Source organism: Erinaceus europaeus, chromosome X (assembly GCF_950295315.1).
Source record: "Erinaceus europaeus chromosome X, mEriEur2.1, whole genome shotgun sequence".
NCBI classification, from domain to species: Eukaryota; Metazoa; Chordata; class Mammalia; order Eulipotyphla; family Erinaceidae; genus Erinaceus; species Erinaceus europaeus.
This window is the reverse complement of record NC_080185.1, coordinates 40,962,059-40,981,560: the sequence shown is the minus strand read 5'-3', so window position 1 is coordinate 40,981,560 and position 19,502 is coordinate 40,962,059. Positions and strand designations below refer to the sequence as shown.

The following is a 19,502-nucleotide window of genomic DNA, read 5'->3' as shown; positions in this document are numbered from 1 at the left end:
TCTCATTGATTATGCATAAAACATTACGCCAATTCTATACTGTTTAATATATTAATATAAACAGCACGTGATTGCTCAAGTGTCAAATCTTTAGTAGGCGATTAGGGATTTTGGCCTTGGTTACCTTTAAAGTTCTTGATCACTAACTTCTTAGCAGAGCCAGGCTTGCTGTTAGCAAAGCTAGAGACGGTGGTAGATTTGGCTAGGCCATTTGCGTGATGCACCGAAGACACAGAAGAGATTAATATACTCTTGTTTTTAAGTTGCTGCTGCTGTGATGTTGCAGTAGTTGGTGACGATGAGGAGGAAGAAGAGGAGGATTCCTCAGCCATCTTTGCATCAAACCCTACAAACTCCAGGGTGTCTTCAAAACGCAGTTTCTTCTGTATCGGTGCGTGGCTGGAAGAAGCCACAGAGCCCCCCAGGCAAGAGAGGGCTGAGGTTGAAGGGGATACGGGATCCCTGGGTGGTAAAGGAGGAGTGGAAGAGGAGGAAGAGGTGGAATCAAAGTCTTCTCTCTCGTTACTACTATTACTGCTGCTACTGCTGCTGCTGTTCAACTTTCTCTTCTTGGCAGAGGTGGGCGGAGTGGTGCTGGTATTACCATCAGTAGCAGATCTGACCTCCTGAGCAGCAGCAGCAGCTGAGGGATTAGGGGAAGAAAAACCTGTTGGAAACATGAAAATAGCTGGGTCAACAGGCAGAGGAGCATCAAAAATCTACGTTTATATGCCTGCGTGTTCGTAGGAGAGAAGGTGGCAATGCTAGAGGGGGAAGGGAAGAAAAAAGGAGAAACAGAGCGAGAAGGTAAAGTGAGGAGGGGGTTACACCGGGGAGAATGGGAGGGTTTGGGGAGGCAGATAGGCTGACACCAGAAGTGAGCAGAATGAGGAGGGGAGAGCGAATGAGGAGGCAGAGAGGTATACAGCCGTGCTGTCCCCCTCCCCAGCTTTCCAGTCTCTCTCCCCCTCTTTCTGCAGGAGCAACTCAGTGAGTCTGTGAAGCTGCAGCTCCTCCTCCTTTTCTCCCTCTCTCTGGGAGGGGAGACGCCGTGGTTGGGGGGAAGGAGGTGGGGGGGGAGAGTCCGGGCTTGTTATTGTCAATAGCACAGGAGTCTAAAAGATGGCGCCACTTCCGGTCACGCGGTGGCGAGGGAGGGGCGGCGTCAGTCCCCAGGAGTGGGGGGGTGGAGAACGGCACTGCGGGCGCCTGGGGGACCAGAAAGCCGACTCGGGAGGGCGACAGGAGAGAGGCGACAGAGTCGGCCCAGAGGCTTGAGCGCTGGAGGCTGTGCGCACCCTTCCCCCCGCCTCCCGCACCCAGGCCCAGCCGGGTCTCCCCCAGCCTTCCCCTCCCTCAGGATCCCGCGGGAAGCTTCCCGCCGCAGCGCCCTTACCGGAAGTGGCTGGGCAGACACTTTTCATAGCGCCCAGCTCCAAGCCCCCAGGTCTGCTGGACAAGAGTGGGGGGGTGGGGAGGGGGGAGGGGGGAGAGAAGTGGGGAGGAGGAGGGGGCGGGCCTCCCAGACACCTTCGGAGACCTTGATTGGAGCTTTCCGAACACGAGGAGGACAGATGGGGGGGTGGAGGTGGCGGGAGCAGGAGCGGGAAGGAGCCTGAAGGGGAGGGAAGATGGTGACGGCAAGGGGCGGGGTGAGCTTGCTGGGAAAAAAAAGAGGAGGAAGAAAGGGAGGGAGGGTGTAAAAAGTAAGGGAGCAGAGAATGGAAACTTTGAAAGAGATAAAGGAGTGGGAGGGGGGTTTGCAAGGCCAGGGGAGTAACCCGGAATAGAGGGGGGAAAAGCATAATCATGCCATTATTCTGCTGCTAGGAAGAGATGTCAAGATAGGAAAGAAAAAGAAAAAGCTTAGATAGGTAGAAAAGGAGTTTGCTTTTTTCTTTTTAATTCGGTTGTGCTATAAATTCTTTTGTGTCAAGGACACACAGACCCAGTACTGAATACAGCCTGATAATCTTTCTCAGAAATGGAGTTGCAAATCCTTTTACCTTTCTAACTAGGAGCATTTTTTTAAGATGGCTGGCCAGAATTTAAAGATGTATTCTTCTAAGACCAAGAAACAGGAAGGAAACACCCCCTCCCCAAAACACAATTCAAGGATCCCCCCCACCAGTCAGACATCAACCCAATAATTTAAAGAGTTGTCAAAGTTAAGATAGTCCACTTGGTTTTTCCAAATCTCAGTTCTTGCAGTCTCAAAGACAAAAGTTTTAGGAGGATATTGGCAAAAAACACTGTTTCTACCACTGTATTTCCTGAGCCCAGATTTTTTAATGGATTACTCATAGGAACAAAACTCTAAATCTGGTTAAATTAGCAACCATAAACTTTGTAAATTGCCTGTTATGATTTAACTCGAGGACATTTGGAGGAGGCGGCAGAACACGGTATCACATGAAACAAATTTGCCTACCCATTGATCATTTTAATTGCAGAAATATTTCAGGGACATCGATCGAAAGACTGTATGGTTGACATTATCCAGGCCCTGCAGCTAAAGCCAGAGCAAGAAGACTGTTTCAAAACTAATTTTTACATTTTTTTAAAAAAATTATTTTTATTGGATAGAGACAGCCAGAAATCGAGAGAATGAGAGAGAGAGAGAGACACCTGCAGCACTGCTTCACCACTCGCAAAGCTTTCCCCCTGCAGGTGGGGACCAGGGGTTCAAATCTGGGTCCTTGCACATTGTAGTACTTGAGCACAACCAGGTGCGCCGCCACCTTGCCCCTCAAAACTAATTTCCATAGAGACAAGAGAGAACTTTCCTGGGCCACAGAGATTCCAGTTCGCACTTCACTCTGTCCCAGTCCACCTCTTACATCAAATGAGAATACTTTGACTCTGGGAGGTGGTACAGCGAATAAGGTGCTGGACTTACATGCATGAGGCCCCAATTTCAACCCCCCCCCACACACACATTGCATGTTCCAGAGTGATACTCTGGTTGTCTTCTCTCACCAACAAATATATCTAAAAAATGAATGTCCAGAATAATACTGTCCCTGCTCCTCCCTCCCCCCTCTCTCAATAACGAACCAACCTTGAAAAAAAGAGAGATTTGGGTGGCCCAGGATAAATGTACAGTGGCTATAGTGTCAAGATTCTCAAGCATGTGATCCTCCAAGTTCATTCTCAGTATAGTGCCAGTGATGCTCTGGTATTCTCTTTCTGTCTTGTAATAATAAACAGATACATTAAAAAAGAAAAAGGGAGTCCGGCGGTAGCCCAGCAGGTTAAGCGCACGTGGCACAAAGCACAAGGACGGGCTTAAGGACCCTGGTTCGAGCCCCTGGCTCCCCACCTGCAGGGGAGTCACTTCACAGGTGGTGAAGCAGGTCTGCAGGTGTCTATCTTTCTCTCCCCCTCTCTGTCTTCCCTATCTCTCTCCATTTCTCTCTATCCTATCCAACAACAACAACAATAACTACAACAATAAAACAAGAGCAACAAAAGGAATAAATTAATATTTTTTAAAAAAGGAAAAAGTGGGGGAGATAGCATAAAACTTTTAAATTTATTTTTGGATAGAAATCGAGAGGGGAGGAGGAGATAGAGATGGAGAGACACACCTCCCACCCTGTTTCACCACTTGTGAAGCTTTCCCCCTGCAGGTGGGGGCTGGGGGCTTGAACCTAGGTCCTTGCGCACTGTAATTTGTGCTCTTAATCAGGTGCACCACCAACCGGCCCCTTCAAAAAAAAATTTCACATTGAGGCACCAAAGGTCCCATGTTCAATCCCTAGCACCACCACAAACCAGAGCTGAGCAGTCCTCTCTGGTTATTGTATCCCCCACCTATATATTAAAATAAACAAAAGATTTTAAAAATAAAATCAACTTTTTTTATTGCCACTAGGGTTACTGCTGGGGCTCCATGCAGGTACTATGAATGCACTGCTTCAGATGGCTATTTTTTCCTTTCTTTCCTAAATTTTTTTTTACTAGATAGGGCAGAGAGAAATTGAGAGGGCAGGGAAATAGAGGGAGGAGGGGCTGGGCAGTGGTACACATAGTACTAAGTGTAAGGATCTGTGCAAGGATCTGGGTTCAAGCCCCACTCCCCACCTGTTGGGGGGGAAGCTTCACAAACAGTGAAGCAGGTATGCAGGTGTCACTCTCTCTCCCTCTCCATCATCCTCATCTCTCTCAATTTTTCTGTCCTATCCAATGAAATGGGGAAAAAATGGCTGCCAGAAGTGGTGGATTTGTAGTACCAGCACTGGGGGATTCAACCTAGGATCTCAGAGCCTCAGGCATGAGAATGTCTTTGTATAACCATTACACTATCTCCTCGCCCACCTCAAAAGATACATTAAAAAAGAAGAAGAAATTCTGAGGAATTTTAGAATAGTTAAGAGTCTTCACAGATGAATTGAGGTTTATACTGGATCTCAAAGTGGGAGTTGCCAAAAAGACAAGAGGAAAAAAGGTTAAAGGCATTTCAAGCTGTGGAAATAGGCACAGTTGGGTGTTGTGAAAGGGCCTGGCTTGTTTATGGGACTATGATAAATGCACAGAGGCTAGAAAGTAGGATCCTGTGTACACACGCAGAAAAAAAATTAAAAAGAAAAGTAGGACCACTCTGTTGGAAGTCAGGAAGATCATAAGGTTCAAGAGTGCCTGGAACATGGAACCAAAAAATGTGAACTCTACCCTGTAGGCTCGGGTAAGACAGCATGGAGGATCAGCAAACTGCTTTTAAAAGAAAGAAGGCTCCATGTGGTCCAGGAGGTGGAGCAGTGGTAAAAGCTTTGGACTCTCAAGCATGACGTCCTAAGTTCGATCCCCAGCAGCACATGTGCCAGAGTGATGTCTGGTTCTTTCTCTCTCCTATCTTTCTCATAAATAAATAAAACCTTAAAAAAAAAGAAGGCTCCAGGATTGTGGGTGGAGGACAAAAGACTGTTTGTTTAAAGGAAGTTGCCACTACAAAACAGTTTGTATTGTCTAATAAGTTTGAAGTTGAAGAATCAGAACCCTAAGAATAAATCAATTTTCTGTTTATGGGTCTAGTTTTTTTTTCCCTAAAAGCCCTTGATTAAAGATGTAGATCATGGTGGCCAGGTGGTGGTGCACCTGGTTAAGCAAACGTTACAGTACGCAAGGACCCAGGTTCAAACCCCCAGTCCTCAGCTGTAGGGAGGAAAGTGTTTCTTTCTTTTTTAACAAGTAATTTTTTTAAAGATTTTATTTTTTTATGAGAAAGATAGGAAGAGAGAGAAAGAACCAGACATCACTCTGGCACATGTGCTGCCGGGGATCAAACTCAGTACCTCATGCTTGAGAGTCCAAAGCTTTACCACTGCGCCACCTCCCGGACCACAAGGGGAAAGCTTTTCAAGTGAAGCACTGTTGTCGGTCTCTCTCTGTCTCTCTCCCTATCATCCCCCTTCCCTCTCAATTTCTGGCTGTCACTATCCAATAAACAAAGATAAAAAAATTCTTTTAGGGGACTCGGGCAGTAGTGCAGTGGGTTAAGCGCACATAGCACAAGGCGCAAGGACCGGCATAAGGATCCCGGTTTGAGCACCCGGCTCCCCACCTGCAGGGGAGTCACTTCACAGGCTGTGAAGCAGGTCTGCAGGTGTCTGTCTTTCTCTCCACCTCTCTCCATTTCTCTCTGTCCTATCCAACAACGATGACATCAATAATAACTACAACAATAAAACAAAGGCAACAAAAGGGAATAAATAAATAAATATTTTAAAAATTTTAAAAAAAATGTAGATCCTACTGCAAAAAGAGCCATTTTGAGCCACTATCATTACCAGCTCTGTACTACTTGATGACCGCTAGCTGCAAACAGGCCTCTAATAGAACATTTAATAGAACTCTAATAGACCTTTGGACCACAGAGAGCCTAGAAAGGAGGCTTTGTGCTCCGATAAATAAGTTAAATTTAAGGTGTCATGGCTGAGGCTCTAAGGTCCCAGGTTCAATCCCCAGCACCACCACAAGCCAGAGCTGAACAGTGCTCTGATCTCGGTTGGTCTTTCTTTCTTTCTCTCATTAAAATAAAATAATATATTTTTATTATACCAAAATAAATATTTTTTTAAAAAGAGCTGATTCCTGTTAATATTCATTACTTTCTAGTGGCAATCTGGCATATACGGTTCAGTGCACATGTTATAATGCGGAAGGACCCGGGTTCAAGCCCCTGGTCCTCACCTGCAGGGGGAAAGCTTCACAAATGTGAAGCAGAGCTACAAGTCTCTTTCCCTCTTTATCTCCCCCCACTCAATTTTGTTTTGTGGCATACCCAGCTGTGCTCACAGTAACAAGCTCCAGGATCAGATTCAAGCCCCCAGTCCTTAACCTACAGGGGGAAGCTTCCCAAGTAGTAACGCAGTGCTGCAGGGCTCTCTCGCATCTCAGTATCTCTGTCTTTATTCAATAAGTAATAAAATATTTTTTAAAAATGATAAAAGCTTTTTTTCTCAAGTGAACTACTGTCCTTATTACATTTTACAACCTCATTTTCTTGTGTACCAGGTCAATCCTTGCTTATTTTTGTACACCTTAAGTGTTTTTTTTTTTTTAAATGTTATCTTTATTGGGTAGAGACAGTCAGAAATTGAGAGGGTAGGGGCTGATAAGAGAGGGAGAGAGACACCTGCAGCCCTGCTTCACCACGACCAAAGCTTTCCCCCTGCAGGTGGGGACTAGGGACTCGAACCCAGGCCCTTGTGCACTATAACGTGTACTCAGCTAGGTACTCGATCACCCAGTCCCACACCTTAAGTGTTTTATAGTAATTTTAATAATTGTAGTTTAATTTCACATTGCATTTTGCTGTACAAAGCAACTCAGATATCATTATATGGTATGTAAGAACCAGAACTTTGTGTCTTCTCGAACCCGCAGACTAATTTATTTTATCATCACTAAGGCTTTCCCCTCTGTAGTGAGTTTTTTCAAGCAGACATGAGATTAAGGGAAAGAGGAAAAGATAGCATAGTACAGAATCTTCTTCCAGTGCTGTGAGGCTGGGCTCAAACCTGGGTCCCGTGCGCTATCCAGGTGAGCTACCTTGCAGACTCATCCTTCATCAGAAAGTCAACTAAGAGGTCAACCGGGCAGAACACAGCACGGGATTTGCATGCCTGAGGCCCCAGGTTCAGCAGTGTGTGTCTTTCTGTCTTCCCCATAAAAATAACATTTACTTAAGCTTATGTGTATATTTACTTATTTATTTTTAAATAGAGCACTGCTCAGCTGTGACTTCTGGTGCTGCTGGGGATTGCTGGGACCCAACATGAGTCTGCTGCACTGCTGATGGCATTATCTCTGCTAAAATATAAATAACTTAAATAATAAATAACTAAAAATAAGTAACTTCTAAAAAAAAAAGTCATTCATGCCATGCATGTGTTATGGCAATGGAAGTATCTTGCCTTCTTTGTCTCTCTCTGGATAAAAAAAAAGTGGTGGTGGAGTGCCGGGTGGTGATGTACCTGGTTGAGTGCACATGTTACAATGTGCAAGGACCCAGGTTTGAGCCTCTGGTCCCCACTTGCAGGGAGAAAGCTGCACAAGTGGTGAAGCAGTGCTGCAGGTGTCTCTCTCCCTCTCTATCTCCCCCTTCCCCTTCAATTTATGGCTGTCTCTGTCCAATATATAAATTAAAAAAAATTTTAAGTGGCAGGGATGGAGGGAGCCAGGAGTTAACTCACCTGGTAGAGTATACATTTTACCATGCACAAGGATATGGGTTTGAGCCCCTAGTCACATGGGATCCCCATGCAAAGGAGAAGCTTCACAGTGGTGAAGCCGTGCTGCCATGGTGTAACTCCTTTTCTGACTCCCTTTTTCTCTGTTATTCACCCTTCTAGCTGGGGCGGGGGGGGGGGGGAGAAAAGAAAAACGGACAGTCTGCAGGGACTGGAGGTATTGTGCAGGTGTGTGCCCCCCCCCAAAAAAAAAGAGAAGAAAAAGCTGTGCAGAATGGTGAACTCACACACGTGTGTGAGGTCTAGCTCAAACTTCAGCACACATTCCCTACACCCAAATTATTTGCCAACTGATACAGTCTCAACATGCCTGTAATATATATTTTTCAACGTTAAGAAGCTCCTTGAAATTATTGAAGACATGAAATGCAGCACACCTTACAATTATGGTCATTATCAAACTAAACCAGATCGGGCACTTAGCACATATTCCATATATAGAATCTTGCATCTTCTGAGTTCAACTCATACCTTAAAACATTAACTAAACTTTGCAGTGCTGCCAGATGAGTTATTATTGGCTTGTCTTAACTTAAGTAAATAAATAAATAAATCTGTAGCTATTTATAAAGGCAAATGGACACACGAAAGCAGACAGACAAGGATAGAGTTTTCCTAATGTCCGTCCCCCTAATTCGATAGGCATCTTTCTGGAAAAAAAAAAGGTATATAACCTGGTGTCCCTTCTGGATCGCACGGATGTCCCCCTGTGTTTGGTGGTGTTTCTTTTCCAGCCATTGTAAAAGCAGGCTATTTGTTCATGGGTAGGAACTCCTGGAAGCTCTGCAGTTTGTGAGATCTTCCTTAAGAATAAGAGGCGGTGCTTGGCCAAGAATGTTTCCCCAAACCATTGTCTAAGTTATCTGTTCAGAGGAGAATACCGCCGGGTAAAAGGTGATCCATCTTTACTCTCTGCTGTTCCCAGGGACCACCTCTGAAGCTAGGAGCATTGCCGAAGGCAAACCAAGCAGCAGTGAGATCACAAATGACATCATAACAAGGGCTTTGTTATGCTATCAGCAGCGAAGGGGCTGCTTTGCTGGACGTGAGAGGGCCAAGGCAAAGATGGTAACAGCCACACACGTGAAGAAGGTACTCTTTGCCCATATTGGAGATGGTGTATGAAGAAACAAACAACAACAACAATTGCTGAAGCCAAGGTACTAAGTCAAATGTAAATAACAGAGAAGAGTTCAGCTTGAAGGAAGGGCCAGGCTGCCTTTTTAGGGCAGGGGCTAATATTAGAGCCAGAATAGCCACATATTACTTTCTCCTTTGGTACTGCCCAAGTATACAATTATTTTACTATATGACATAGAATAAATGTTATATTCTACAGTGGTATATTCATATTATTATAGAAAAATGCTATGTAGTTCAGTAGAGTTGCTGGTTGGCACTGGAGATTGAGCCCAGGACCTCAGAGCTTCAGGCAGGAAAAGTCTTTTTGCATAACCATGGTGCTATCTCCCCATTCTCCTAATCCTTTTAGCCCTATCATGCTTTAAGGCATTCGGTGTTTTTCTCAAGAGCAGGCTTTACATTTAGGTTTTTATCAGCACTTACAACTTTAACAGCACAGCAGAATTGCCTGAGGGGAGTTTGTTGTGTTGTTGTTTTAAAAAAAAAAAAAAAGACTCCACAGAATACCAACCTCTGTGAATAACATTTTCTAAGCTCTTGGATCGATTCCACACACTGCTGTGAGCTTGACTACAGCTGCAGGTGCAGTAAGTACCATTGTAATTTGAATGGGGCTGATAAGTCTTTGTAATTCCTCTAAGGCCAGAAATTTCACAATTATTTATTCTCCCCTTTGGTTAAAGCAGTCTCCCCCTTCTACTATCAATAGAATCCTTTTTCAAATGCGAATTAACCAGATCCTTTAAGGTGAATGCTTCCTAAGACCTAAGGATAATAGCAAAGCTCTAACTGTTTGGAGGTAAAGGAAACTAGGGGTCAGCAAACCCTTGGGGGATGGGGAGGCAATGGTATTTTTGGGAAAGAAAGATTTCTGAGATACATTCTGCTGATCTCAATATTGCCTGGGGGTGGGTGGGGGGGTCACTATCCTGCTTTCAGATGACTGCATATTTAAGAGCTAGCCAAGTTTTGTAGCTTATCTCAGCAGCCACAATCATGTGAAAAGAAAATGAAGTCTTTTTCCATGATAAGCAAAACAGAGCAGACAGTGGGACTGTATGTTTGGAACCATCCATAAATGCTCAACTTCTAAATTATCCCTCTCCATATGGATGGTTCTATTGCCAAGTGATCTGTTTCCCCTGTTTCTGTTAAATGTCCTGTATTTCCCACCAATAACAGTATTTCTCTTGCCAGGGTATGTGGTCATTTAACAAAAATGTATTGAGTAACTGCTCTGGGCACAGCACCGTGCTCGATGTCATAAGGGAATAGCGAAGTAAGACAAAATTCCACTAGTAGTTGGTTTTAATTTTACAGTTTTTCAAAGAACACTTTCCACACACAATTTTAGTTCTATCCACATAACCACACTGAGAAATAGATCGGGTGCCATTTCCACTTCACCAGTGAGAAACAGGTATGGGTGGGAGGTTAAAGATAGCTTGCCAAAAATCAGACAGCATTCCCTTTAACTCTAAGCGCAGTACTTCCCATAGTTCACACTTTAGTAACATGTGCCCTAACCCTGTCTCCAGATAGCTGATAAGTCAGGAGAAAGGGATTTAGAGCCCCACTCCCCAGAAATATGATGTAAGGAGCAAGTAACTCCTTTATTAAAGATGAGACCAAGCTTGGGTTCAGTTTAGCCCATCAGCGAGCAGGCAGGACACAGCATAAGTGACTCACATTCAACGAAACTGTGGCAGTCTGGTTCAGAGTCTGTTCCCTGCCTGGCCCACTGGCCAGAAGGTGATCACCCAGGGTGGAAGGAACAGCCTCCTTATTCCAGCCAAATCCAAGCAGATACTGAACAAACTTTGCCTGAGGACCAGTTAGGATCCAGTCACTGAGTATACAAAAGACAACCCTTGCCCTCAAACAGTTCTCTGGTGGCCAAGTGGGCGAGGCAGGCAATTACAGGACAGAATGATAAAGGTTGTCCTAGGAACACAGGGGACAGACAGGCACCTGCATAGCCTAGGAAGGTAGGGAGTGGTGGGCTGGAGAAAGGGCGAGGGCAGGCAGGCAGGCAGAAGAGCTCCCAAAGAAAATCGTTTATATAAAGCCCTGAAGCTAAGTGGGAATTTGCCAGGCAAAAGAGGGAGGTGGGAGGGAGTCGTGGTACAGGTAAAGGAAGACCAGGAGCACATCTAAATCCTAAAGGGTTTCTTTCTTCCTTCTCAGCAAAGTGCAGATTCTGTTAAGACACTGGCAGGTAAGACCATCACTCGAGGCTGAACCCAGTGACACAGTGGAGGACATAAAAGCCAAGATTCAAGACAAGAAGCGTGTCCTGGCTCACCACCAGTGCCTGGTTTTTACAGGCAAACAGCTAGCGGATGGCCTACCCTCTGGGACTATAGCATCCCAAAGGAGTGTCTACATTATCCCTGGCGCTGAGTCTGTGGGGTGGCGCCTCTGAAGCGCCCCAATGCCAGCTCCTGCAATGCTCTAGCTATGAAAAAGGGAACCCAGAGCTTGCCTGCACCACTCTCCATGGCTGTGGCCGCCCGTAAACTGAGTGAGAAGAAATGCAGCCCAGGCAGAAGATCAGCCTTCCCTCACCTCAGCCTCAAGGGCAGCCTCCATCCCAGCCTTGCGTCCCTGGATCATAATAGTTTCTTTTCCATGGACTGGGGGGGAGGGGGCTGAAGGCAGAAGGGAATAAGGACTATCCAAGAGACCTGCAAGGATGATTTGTAGAGTGGTCCCGGAGGTGGCGCAGTGGTAAAGCTTTGGACTCTCAAGCATGAGGTCCCGAGTTCCATCCCCGGCAGCACATGTGCCAGAGTGATGTCTGGTTCTTTCTCTCTTTCCTCCTTTCTCATTAATAAATAAAATCTTTAAAAAAAATTAAAAAAGAATGATTACTAGGGAGTAGTGCAAGCTTTAACTAGAAATTCTGAAGTGCTAAGGAGGAAAAAATAAAAGCAGTACACTATCTTGGGTTGGAACCGAGTGACTGCGATTGCTAGGTCTCTGAGCACCGAGCCTTACTCCTATGCTCTACTTAACTACTGGAGTCATGGTTGTGGGTGAGAATTCTTGCTTTGAGCCACATTGGCTCAGGAACTGGACCTCCTGGCCGGGCTCATCCTTGGGTATATTTGCTGAGAGTCACAAAGGGTAGAGGAGGGGTAGTGGTGAAGTGTGGGAAATGAGTTTCCCTCTCTGGTGACCCCGGTAGGATATGGGGTGGGCAGGGCCAAAGGAGTTCAGATGAGCTAGAGCAGGCTGATTTGAAGTGCAACCAGAACCCTGACCAAGTCAAGCAGAGTGTGAGAAACAAAGGTCAGGGCACCAGACCCAGCCAGCTGCCGGTTTCTATACAGTTTTTGTGGAGCACTGCCATGTTCACCTATCCCCAGATTTTCTGTGGCTGTTCTGGTGCTAAAACAGAGTCCAGCTGCTACAACAGACTATATATGGTCCTTGAAATCTAAGGTATTTCATATCTAGTGCTTTATAGGGAAAAAAGACATCACCAATCCTTGCTGTGAAATAACACTAAATGTGGGGCTGGGTGGTGGCGCATCTGGTTGAGCGCACATGTTGCAATGCGCAAGGACCCAGGTTCGAACCCCCAGTCCCCACCTGCAGAGGGAAAGCTTTGCGAGTGGTGAAGCAGGGTCGCAGGTGTCTTTCTGTCTCTTTCCCTCTCTGTCTCCCTCTTCCTCTCGATTTCTGACAGTCTCTATCCAGTAAATAAAGATAATTAAACAATTAAAAATAAAATAAAAACAGTACATTTAAAAAAAGTTAAAAAAAAAGAAATACACTAAATGTTAAGCGTGTAGATAGGATGAATATTTAGTGCTGTCATAAAGGGGGAGGTGGGGGGGTGGGAAGACAGCTCAAGACACCACAGCACCGAAGCTCTGAAACTCCCTTCAATGTGTGTGTGTGTGGGGGGCAGACTTGAACCTGGGTTGTGCAAGTGGCTAAACAGGCCAGGTGCACATATAGCTCCTCCCACCCCAGGAGGAGGAAGGGATTCAAAATGTACTAAGGTTTTCTGGTCTTAGCCTGCATCACCTTTGACAGAGACTTCAAAGAATGACAAGAGTGGATGGGGAGGTGACTCAGGGATGCAGCACATGACTTGCATGTGTGAAGCCCTGAGTTCAATTCCCGGCACAGCACTAACCACATAAATAATGTTTAAAACAAAAACAAAAGGCAAAGACAGGAAGGCCAGGGAGATTATCTCCAAGTATTAGAGCACAGTATTTGCATTCCTGAGGCCTCAAAGGTGCCTGGCTCAACTCCCAGCATCCTCATAAGCCAGAGCTGAATGTCGTTCGTGTGTGTGTGTGTGTGTGTGTGTGTGTGTGTGTGTGTGTGTGTGTGTGTGTGTGTCTCCTTCATAAAAATAATTTAAGCAATGACTATAGATACAGAACAGTGGCAGAGTGAGTCTTACATGTAGAAGGCCCTGGTTTCATTCAGTCCCTGGCAACAACAGCAACAGAAAAGCAAGTCAATCAGAGAAGAGATGTGACTGATAACATATTTTCACTTAAAAAAGACTCATTTACCTATCAGCGGAAAAGAACCGGAGTATTACTCCCAGCATATGCAATGGTGGACATCACGCTCAGGACCTAATGTCTGCTAGTCCAGACCTCTTCCTAAATGCCACTTCCTAGGGTGCTCATGACATTTTTTTGTGAAGCTCAAAGAACAAAGGGGGAGGGGGGGAGGGATGTGGGGAGACCGCCTAATGGTTATGCAAAGAAACTCTCATTCCTGAGGCTCCAAAGTCCCAAGGTTCACCTCCTATACACCACCAGCCAGAGCTGAGCAGTGCTCTGATATAACAAATGCGAACAAAAAGGGGAAATCTTCTGGATACATAATGTAGAAAGACAATTAAAAACATACGAAGGAAATAAACACAAAATACCACATAATGAATTGCTTTGGTAGAAATGATAAGAATCTAGGTAGATTTAGAAGCTTTGCCATTTGTTTTTTTTGTTGTTGTTGTTTATTTATTTTGTCACCACTGGGACTTTCAGATCAACTACTGCAGATAAACTTTTTTAGGTAGACAGATAAGGAGAAAGAAAAGACAAGTGAAGCAGTGTTGCAGGTCTCTCTCTCCCTCTTATTTTCTAGCTGTCTCTATCCTAAATAAATATTTGTAAAAAAGAAAGAAAAGAAAGAAAAAAGACACAACTGGAGAGATAGCATAATGGTTTTGCAAGACTTTCTCTTATTTATAAAATGGAAATATTGACAAGACCATAGTGCGAGAGGGGCACAACTCCACACAATAGCCACCAGAACTCCGCATCCAACCGCCTCCCTTGATAGTCCTCCCACTCTCTATCCCTCCAGGAGCACGGACCCAGGATCACCATGGGGCAGGGTCCAGCAGGCTGATCCACACTCCCAGCCAGTCTCTCTCTCCCTCCCCAGTGAGGCAGGGGTTCCAGGGAGGCAAGGCAGGGCTCCAGGAAAGTCAGGGAAGTACCAGGGAGTCAGGTTGGCATCATGGTCGCATCTGCAACCTCATTGTCATGTCTGGGACTGAGGTTCCAGGTTCAATCGCCAGCCCCACTATAAACCAGAGCTGAGCAGTGCTCTCTCTTTCTCCTGTATCTTTCTCTTGGTACCTCTCATTAAAACGAAGCAAATAAAACATCTAAAAAATAAGTAAAAATAAAAATAGAAAAGACACCACAGCACCCCGATTTCCCTCAGTGTGGCTGGGGCTGGATTCGAACCTGGGTTGTAATCATGACAAAGTAATCACACTAACCAAGTGTATTCTGTATTGCATCATGGCAAAGGACTCTGGGGGAGCAAGGATAGTAGTGGAGGAGCTTGGGGTCCTGGCACAGGATAGTGGAAAAGGACCTAGTTGGGGGTGAGAGTGTCCTGCAGACAGACACCTATCATGGGGAGATGAGAAACTGTATTCACGTGTCAACAACTGTGCTGTGAACCATTAACCTCCAAATAAAATGATAAACCTTATTTCCTATTGAGGGAGTAAGAGTGCCAGTGGGCCTGGGGAATGGAATCCAGGGTCCGAAGACAAGCACTCTACTACCTAGCCTCTGCCCGGCCCCAGACTCCTAGGAATACTCGGTAACAGCTGCCTCCAGCTTTTCAGACACAGTCTTTACAATGATTGGGCTAAAATCGGTTTCCCTGGTTTATCTACTCACCACGACGACGTCCTGAGATAAATGAATCAGGACAAAGATCCCATGCTCTGGGTCTCTCGGCCATTCTCTCTCACTTTGGGAGGGCTATAAAAAAAAAAAAAAAAAAAAAAAAAAAACAGAATTCACTTTCGCATCAGCCCTCTCTGTGAATCAGACACTGACTCTGGTCTTGCAAAAGAGTTTATCACACTGGCTTATTTTCCAGAAAATCCCGTTTCTAGCCTCCTACTCACACCCTTTCCTGTCCCCCCCTTATGGTTATGGGTCAATTCTTAATATATCTTGTCCTCTTTTCAGTTAGATCCGATTTGTGAAGGAAAAAAAACACATTTGTTCAGATTATTATTATTTTGCCTCCAGGGTTATTGCTGGGGTTCGGTGCCTGCACTAAGAATTCACTGCTCCTGGAGGCTATTTTCCCCCTTTTGTTGCCCATGTTTATTGCTGTTATTATTTCCACTGATGTTGTTGTTGGATAGGACAAGAGAGAAATGGAGAGAGGAGGGGAAGACAGAGAGGGGTAGAGACAGACACCTGCAGACCTGTCTGTGAAGCAACCCCACCCCCACAGGTGGGAACGGGTGTGGGGGGGGGTTGGAACCAGGATCCTTATGCTGGTCTTTGTGCCATGTGCACTTAACCTGCTGTGCTGCACTACTGCCCGACCCCCCCTTTTTTTTTTTAACCAGAGAACTGCTCATCTCTGGCTTGCAGTGCTGTGGGGGATTGAACCTGGGACCCTGCAGCCTCAGGTATGAGTCTGTTTGTAAAATTATTATGCTATCTACCCCCTGCCATATATATATATATATTGCCTCTAGGGTTATCGCTGGGGCTCAGTGCCTGCACTACAAATCCACTGCTCCTGGAGGCCATTTTTCCCATTTTGTTGCTGGATAGGACAGAGAAATGGAGAGGTTAAGACAGAGGGGGGAGAGACAGATACCTGCAGACCTGCTTCACCTCTTGTGAAGTGAACCCCCTGCAGGTATGGGGGGGGCTTGAGCTGAGATCTTTACACTGGTCCTTGCACTTTGTACCATGTACACTTAACCCATGGAACTACCGCCCAGCCCCCCCCCCCATTAAAATCTTAAAGTGGAAGTCTCACATGCCCCCCCTTTTGGGGGTGGGGTGAGGACCAAGAGCTTGAACCCTGGTCTTTGTGCACTATGATGTGTGTGGTCTTTCAGGTGCCCCACCACCCACCCAGCCACCCTTTCTGTTTAAACTTAGTTTTAAACTAAGATGTCTTGAGGACTGAAGGTTTGCATTAAAAGAGGGGAGGGGACAAGGATAGGAGGAGGAAGGGAAGGGAAGAGAGAAGGAGAAGGAAGAGGGGAGAAGGGGAGAAAAGGAGATGAAGTTGAAGAATGGGGGGAGAGGAGGGGGAAAAGGAAGGGAGGGGTGAAGGAAGGGAGGAGGGAAGGGGAGGGAGGGGGGAAAGGAGGGGAGGGAGGTGGAGGAAGGGGAGGGGAAAAGGAGGAGAAGGAGGTAGAGGAAGGGGAGGGGAAAAGGAGGGGAGGGAGGAGAGAAGGGGAGAGAAAGGGAGGGGGAAAAGGAGGAGAGGGAGGTAGAAGAAGGGGAGGGGGGAAAGGAGGGGAGGGAGGAGAGAAGGGGAGGGAAAGGGAGGGTGAAAGGAGGGGAGGGAGGTAGAGGAAGGGGAGGGGAAGAGGAGAGAAGGGCAGGGAAAGGGAGGGGTGAAAGGAGGGGAGGGAGGGTGGTAGAGGAAGGGGAGGGTGAAGGAGGGGGAGGAGGAGAGAAGGGGAGGGAAAGGGAGGGGTGAAAGGAGGGGAAGGAAGTGGAGAAAGGGGAGGGGAAAGGAGGGGATGGGCAGGACTGAAGGCAAAGGGAGGGGGAAAGGAGGGGGGGAAGGAGGTTGGATAGTGGTGCACAATGTTAAGTGCACACAGTACTAAGCAAGTCAACCACAATGATCCAAGTTCACAGAAGGATTTGGGTTCCTACAAGGCCAGTTTTTTTTTTTTTTAACTTTTTTTTTTTTTGCCTCCAGGTTTATTGCTGGGGCTCGGTGCCTGCATTAGGAATCCACTGTTCCTGGAAGCTATTTTCTCCTCTTCTGTTACCCTTGTTTTATTGTTGTAGTTATTGTTGTTGTTACTGATGTCGTCATTGTTGGCTAGGACAGGAAGAAATGGAGAGAGATGGGGAAGACAGAGAGGGGGAGAGAAAGACATCTGTAGACCCGCTTCACCGCCAGTGAAGTGACTCCCCTGCAGGTGGGGAGCGAAGGGCTCGAACCGGGATCCTTGCACGAGTCATTGCACTTCGTGCCACGTGCGCTTAGTGCGCTTAAACTGCTGCGCTACTGCCCGACCCTCTAAGGCCCGGGGTCTAAGCCACCAGTTCCCCACCTCCAGGTGCAGGGGGGTCGCTTCACAAGCGGTAAAGCAGATCTGCAGGTGTTTCCCTTCCTATCGCCCCCTCCTCTGTCCCATCCCATAAAATAGAAAAGAAAAAAAGATGGCCGCCTGGAGTGGTGACTTCGTAGTACCAGCACGGAGTACCAACAATAACCCTGGAGGCCGAAATTCATATCATAAAAGAAATTTTTAAAAACTGCTCCTAGAATGTCCTCCGAATGGACCTGAAGGCTGTCCAGTGTAGGATCTCACATCACCTGCTACTGTGCTAAAGAGACAGAGACACAGAGAGAGTGCTCTCCTAAGCTACACAACCACCACTCCGTCATTTACCCAGGTTTGAACCCAGCGGGCCCTCCCACCGTTCCCCCAGAGCCGATCGACCTCCTGGACCTAATAGTGGGGCCACTTCCTCCCAAGGCCGCGGTGCCCAGGCCAGGGGCCGCCAGCCGTAGTATTAAACAGCCATTAGACCAGTCTCCCAACAGGCCACCCCCACCCTCCCTCGCTTCGCCCACATTCTCTTCTCCTAGACCGAACCCCTTAAAGCCTCTTTTCTCATTTTTCTTTTTTTAAAAATTAATTCATTTATTCCCTTTTGTTGCCCTTGTTTTTTATTGTTGTAGTTATTCATGTCGTCGTTGTTGGATAGGACAGAGAGAAATGGAGAGAGGAGGGGAAGACAGAGAGGGGGAGAGAAAGTCGCCTGTGAAGCGACTCCCCTGCAGGTGGGGAGCCGGGGGCTTGAACCGGGATCCTTATGCCGGTCCTTGTGCTTTACGCCAGCTGCGCTTAACCCGCTGCGCTACCGCCCGACTCCCTTCTTTTGTCATTTTTCACCCACATGGCTTCGACTGGGGTCTTGGTTCCAAACCTGGCTGCCTGTTAAGTCCCCAAAAGGAGCCCTTTACTACACTTATCACCCAGAAAGGACGTTTGAACTTACCATCCAAACAGGACGGAGGTCTTCGGAGCTCTGGTTACAGGCAAAATCTCTGAGGAAAGCCTCACCACCTCGTGAACCCTCGTGCCCTCGCCCACATGGAAGTCCCACCTACAGGGTCAGGCTCCACCCCAGCTAATGATTGGTTGAAGGATGATTGACAGCAGTTCTGATCAATGCCTTTAAGAGAAACCTCGCGCCACAAAGGAGACAATTGGCGGCAAAAGCCACGCTTCCGGCTCCCTGTTTCATCTGGATGGGGGAAGGGCGTCACAGTTCTTTTTCCTTATTTTTTTCCTCTTTAGTTTTGGACTAGAGTACATCAGCCACTTATGATTTTCTTCTCTCTCTTCCCTCCTTCTCTTTGTCTTTTCTTTCTTCCTTTCTGTTGTTTTTTAAAAAATATTTTATTCAGGGAGTCCGGCGGTAGCAAAGTTGTCGCAAAGCACAAGGACCGGCATAAGGATCCCAGTTTGAGCCCCCCCCCCCCACCTGCAGGGGAGTCGCTTCACGGGCGGTGAAGCAGGTCTGCAGGTGTCTCTCTCTCCCCTCTCTGTCTTCCCCTCCTCTCTCCATTTCTCTCTGTCCTAGCCAACAATGACGACATCAGTAACAATAACAATAATAACTACAACAATAAGGGCAACGAAAGGGAATAATAAATAAATATTAGAATATATATATATTATTTATTGGATAAAGAGAGAGAGTGAAATTGAGAGAAGTGTACAGGCAGGGGTGGCGCACTGGGTTAAACACACATAGTACAAATCACAAGGATCCAGATTTAAGTCCCGGGCTCCCCACCTGCAGGGGGATCGCTTCACAAGCAGTGAAACAGGTCATAAGGTGTCTGTCTTTCTCTCCCCCTCTGTCTTCCCCTCCTCTCTCCATTTCACACCTGCAGCCCTACCTCACCATGTGTAAAGTTCTTCCCATGTAGGTGGACACCAGGGGCTTGAGTCCTTGTGTATAGTAATATGTTCGCTTAACCAGGTACACCACCGCCTGGTCCCCCAGGCTGACTTTTTAAAATTGAGAGAGATCTCAACACGAAAGCCTCCTCCAAGGCATTGGAGGGTTCGAACCTGGGTCC

At 46.6% G+C, this 19,502-nt stretch overlaps 1 protein-coding gene and 1 long non-coding RNA gene across 6 annotated transcripts in view; one reads left to right on the top strand and one right to left on the bottom strand.

The window, feature by feature from the left end:
- CUL4B (cullin 4B) overlaps positions 1-8,638 on the bottom strand; it is a 51,619-nt gene extending 42,981 nt beyond the window's left edge. For 2 of the 4 annotated variants that reach the window (XM_060182503.1, XM_060182504.1), the window contains exons 1-2: positions 1,397-1,527; positions 125-667 (exon numbers count right to left, since the gene is read on the bottom strand). In XM_060182503.1, the coding sequence (XP_060038486.1) occupies positions 125-667; positions 1,397-1,424 (571 nt within the window). In that variant the 5' untranslated portion in view covers positions 1,425-1,527. Of the gene's footprint in view, positions 1-124; positions 668-1,396; positions 1,528-8,428 lie in introns of those variants that run through there. The other 2 variants (XM_060182502.1, XM_007530362.3) reach the window with 2 other exon arrangements.
- LOC132535720 (uncharacterized) lies at positions 624-11,746 on the top strand. Of its 2 annotated transcripts, none has more exons than XR_009547437.1 (3): positions 624-807; positions 8,680-8,914; positions 11,085-11,746. It is a non-coding gene; the product is annotated as an uncharacterized LOC132535720 (long non-coding RNA). The 2 variants fall into 2 exon arrangements; XR_009547436.1 differs by lacking the exon at positions 624-807 and adding an exon at positions 1,324-1,447.
- The last annotated feature ends 7,756 nt before the right edge of the window (positions 11,747-19,502 follow it).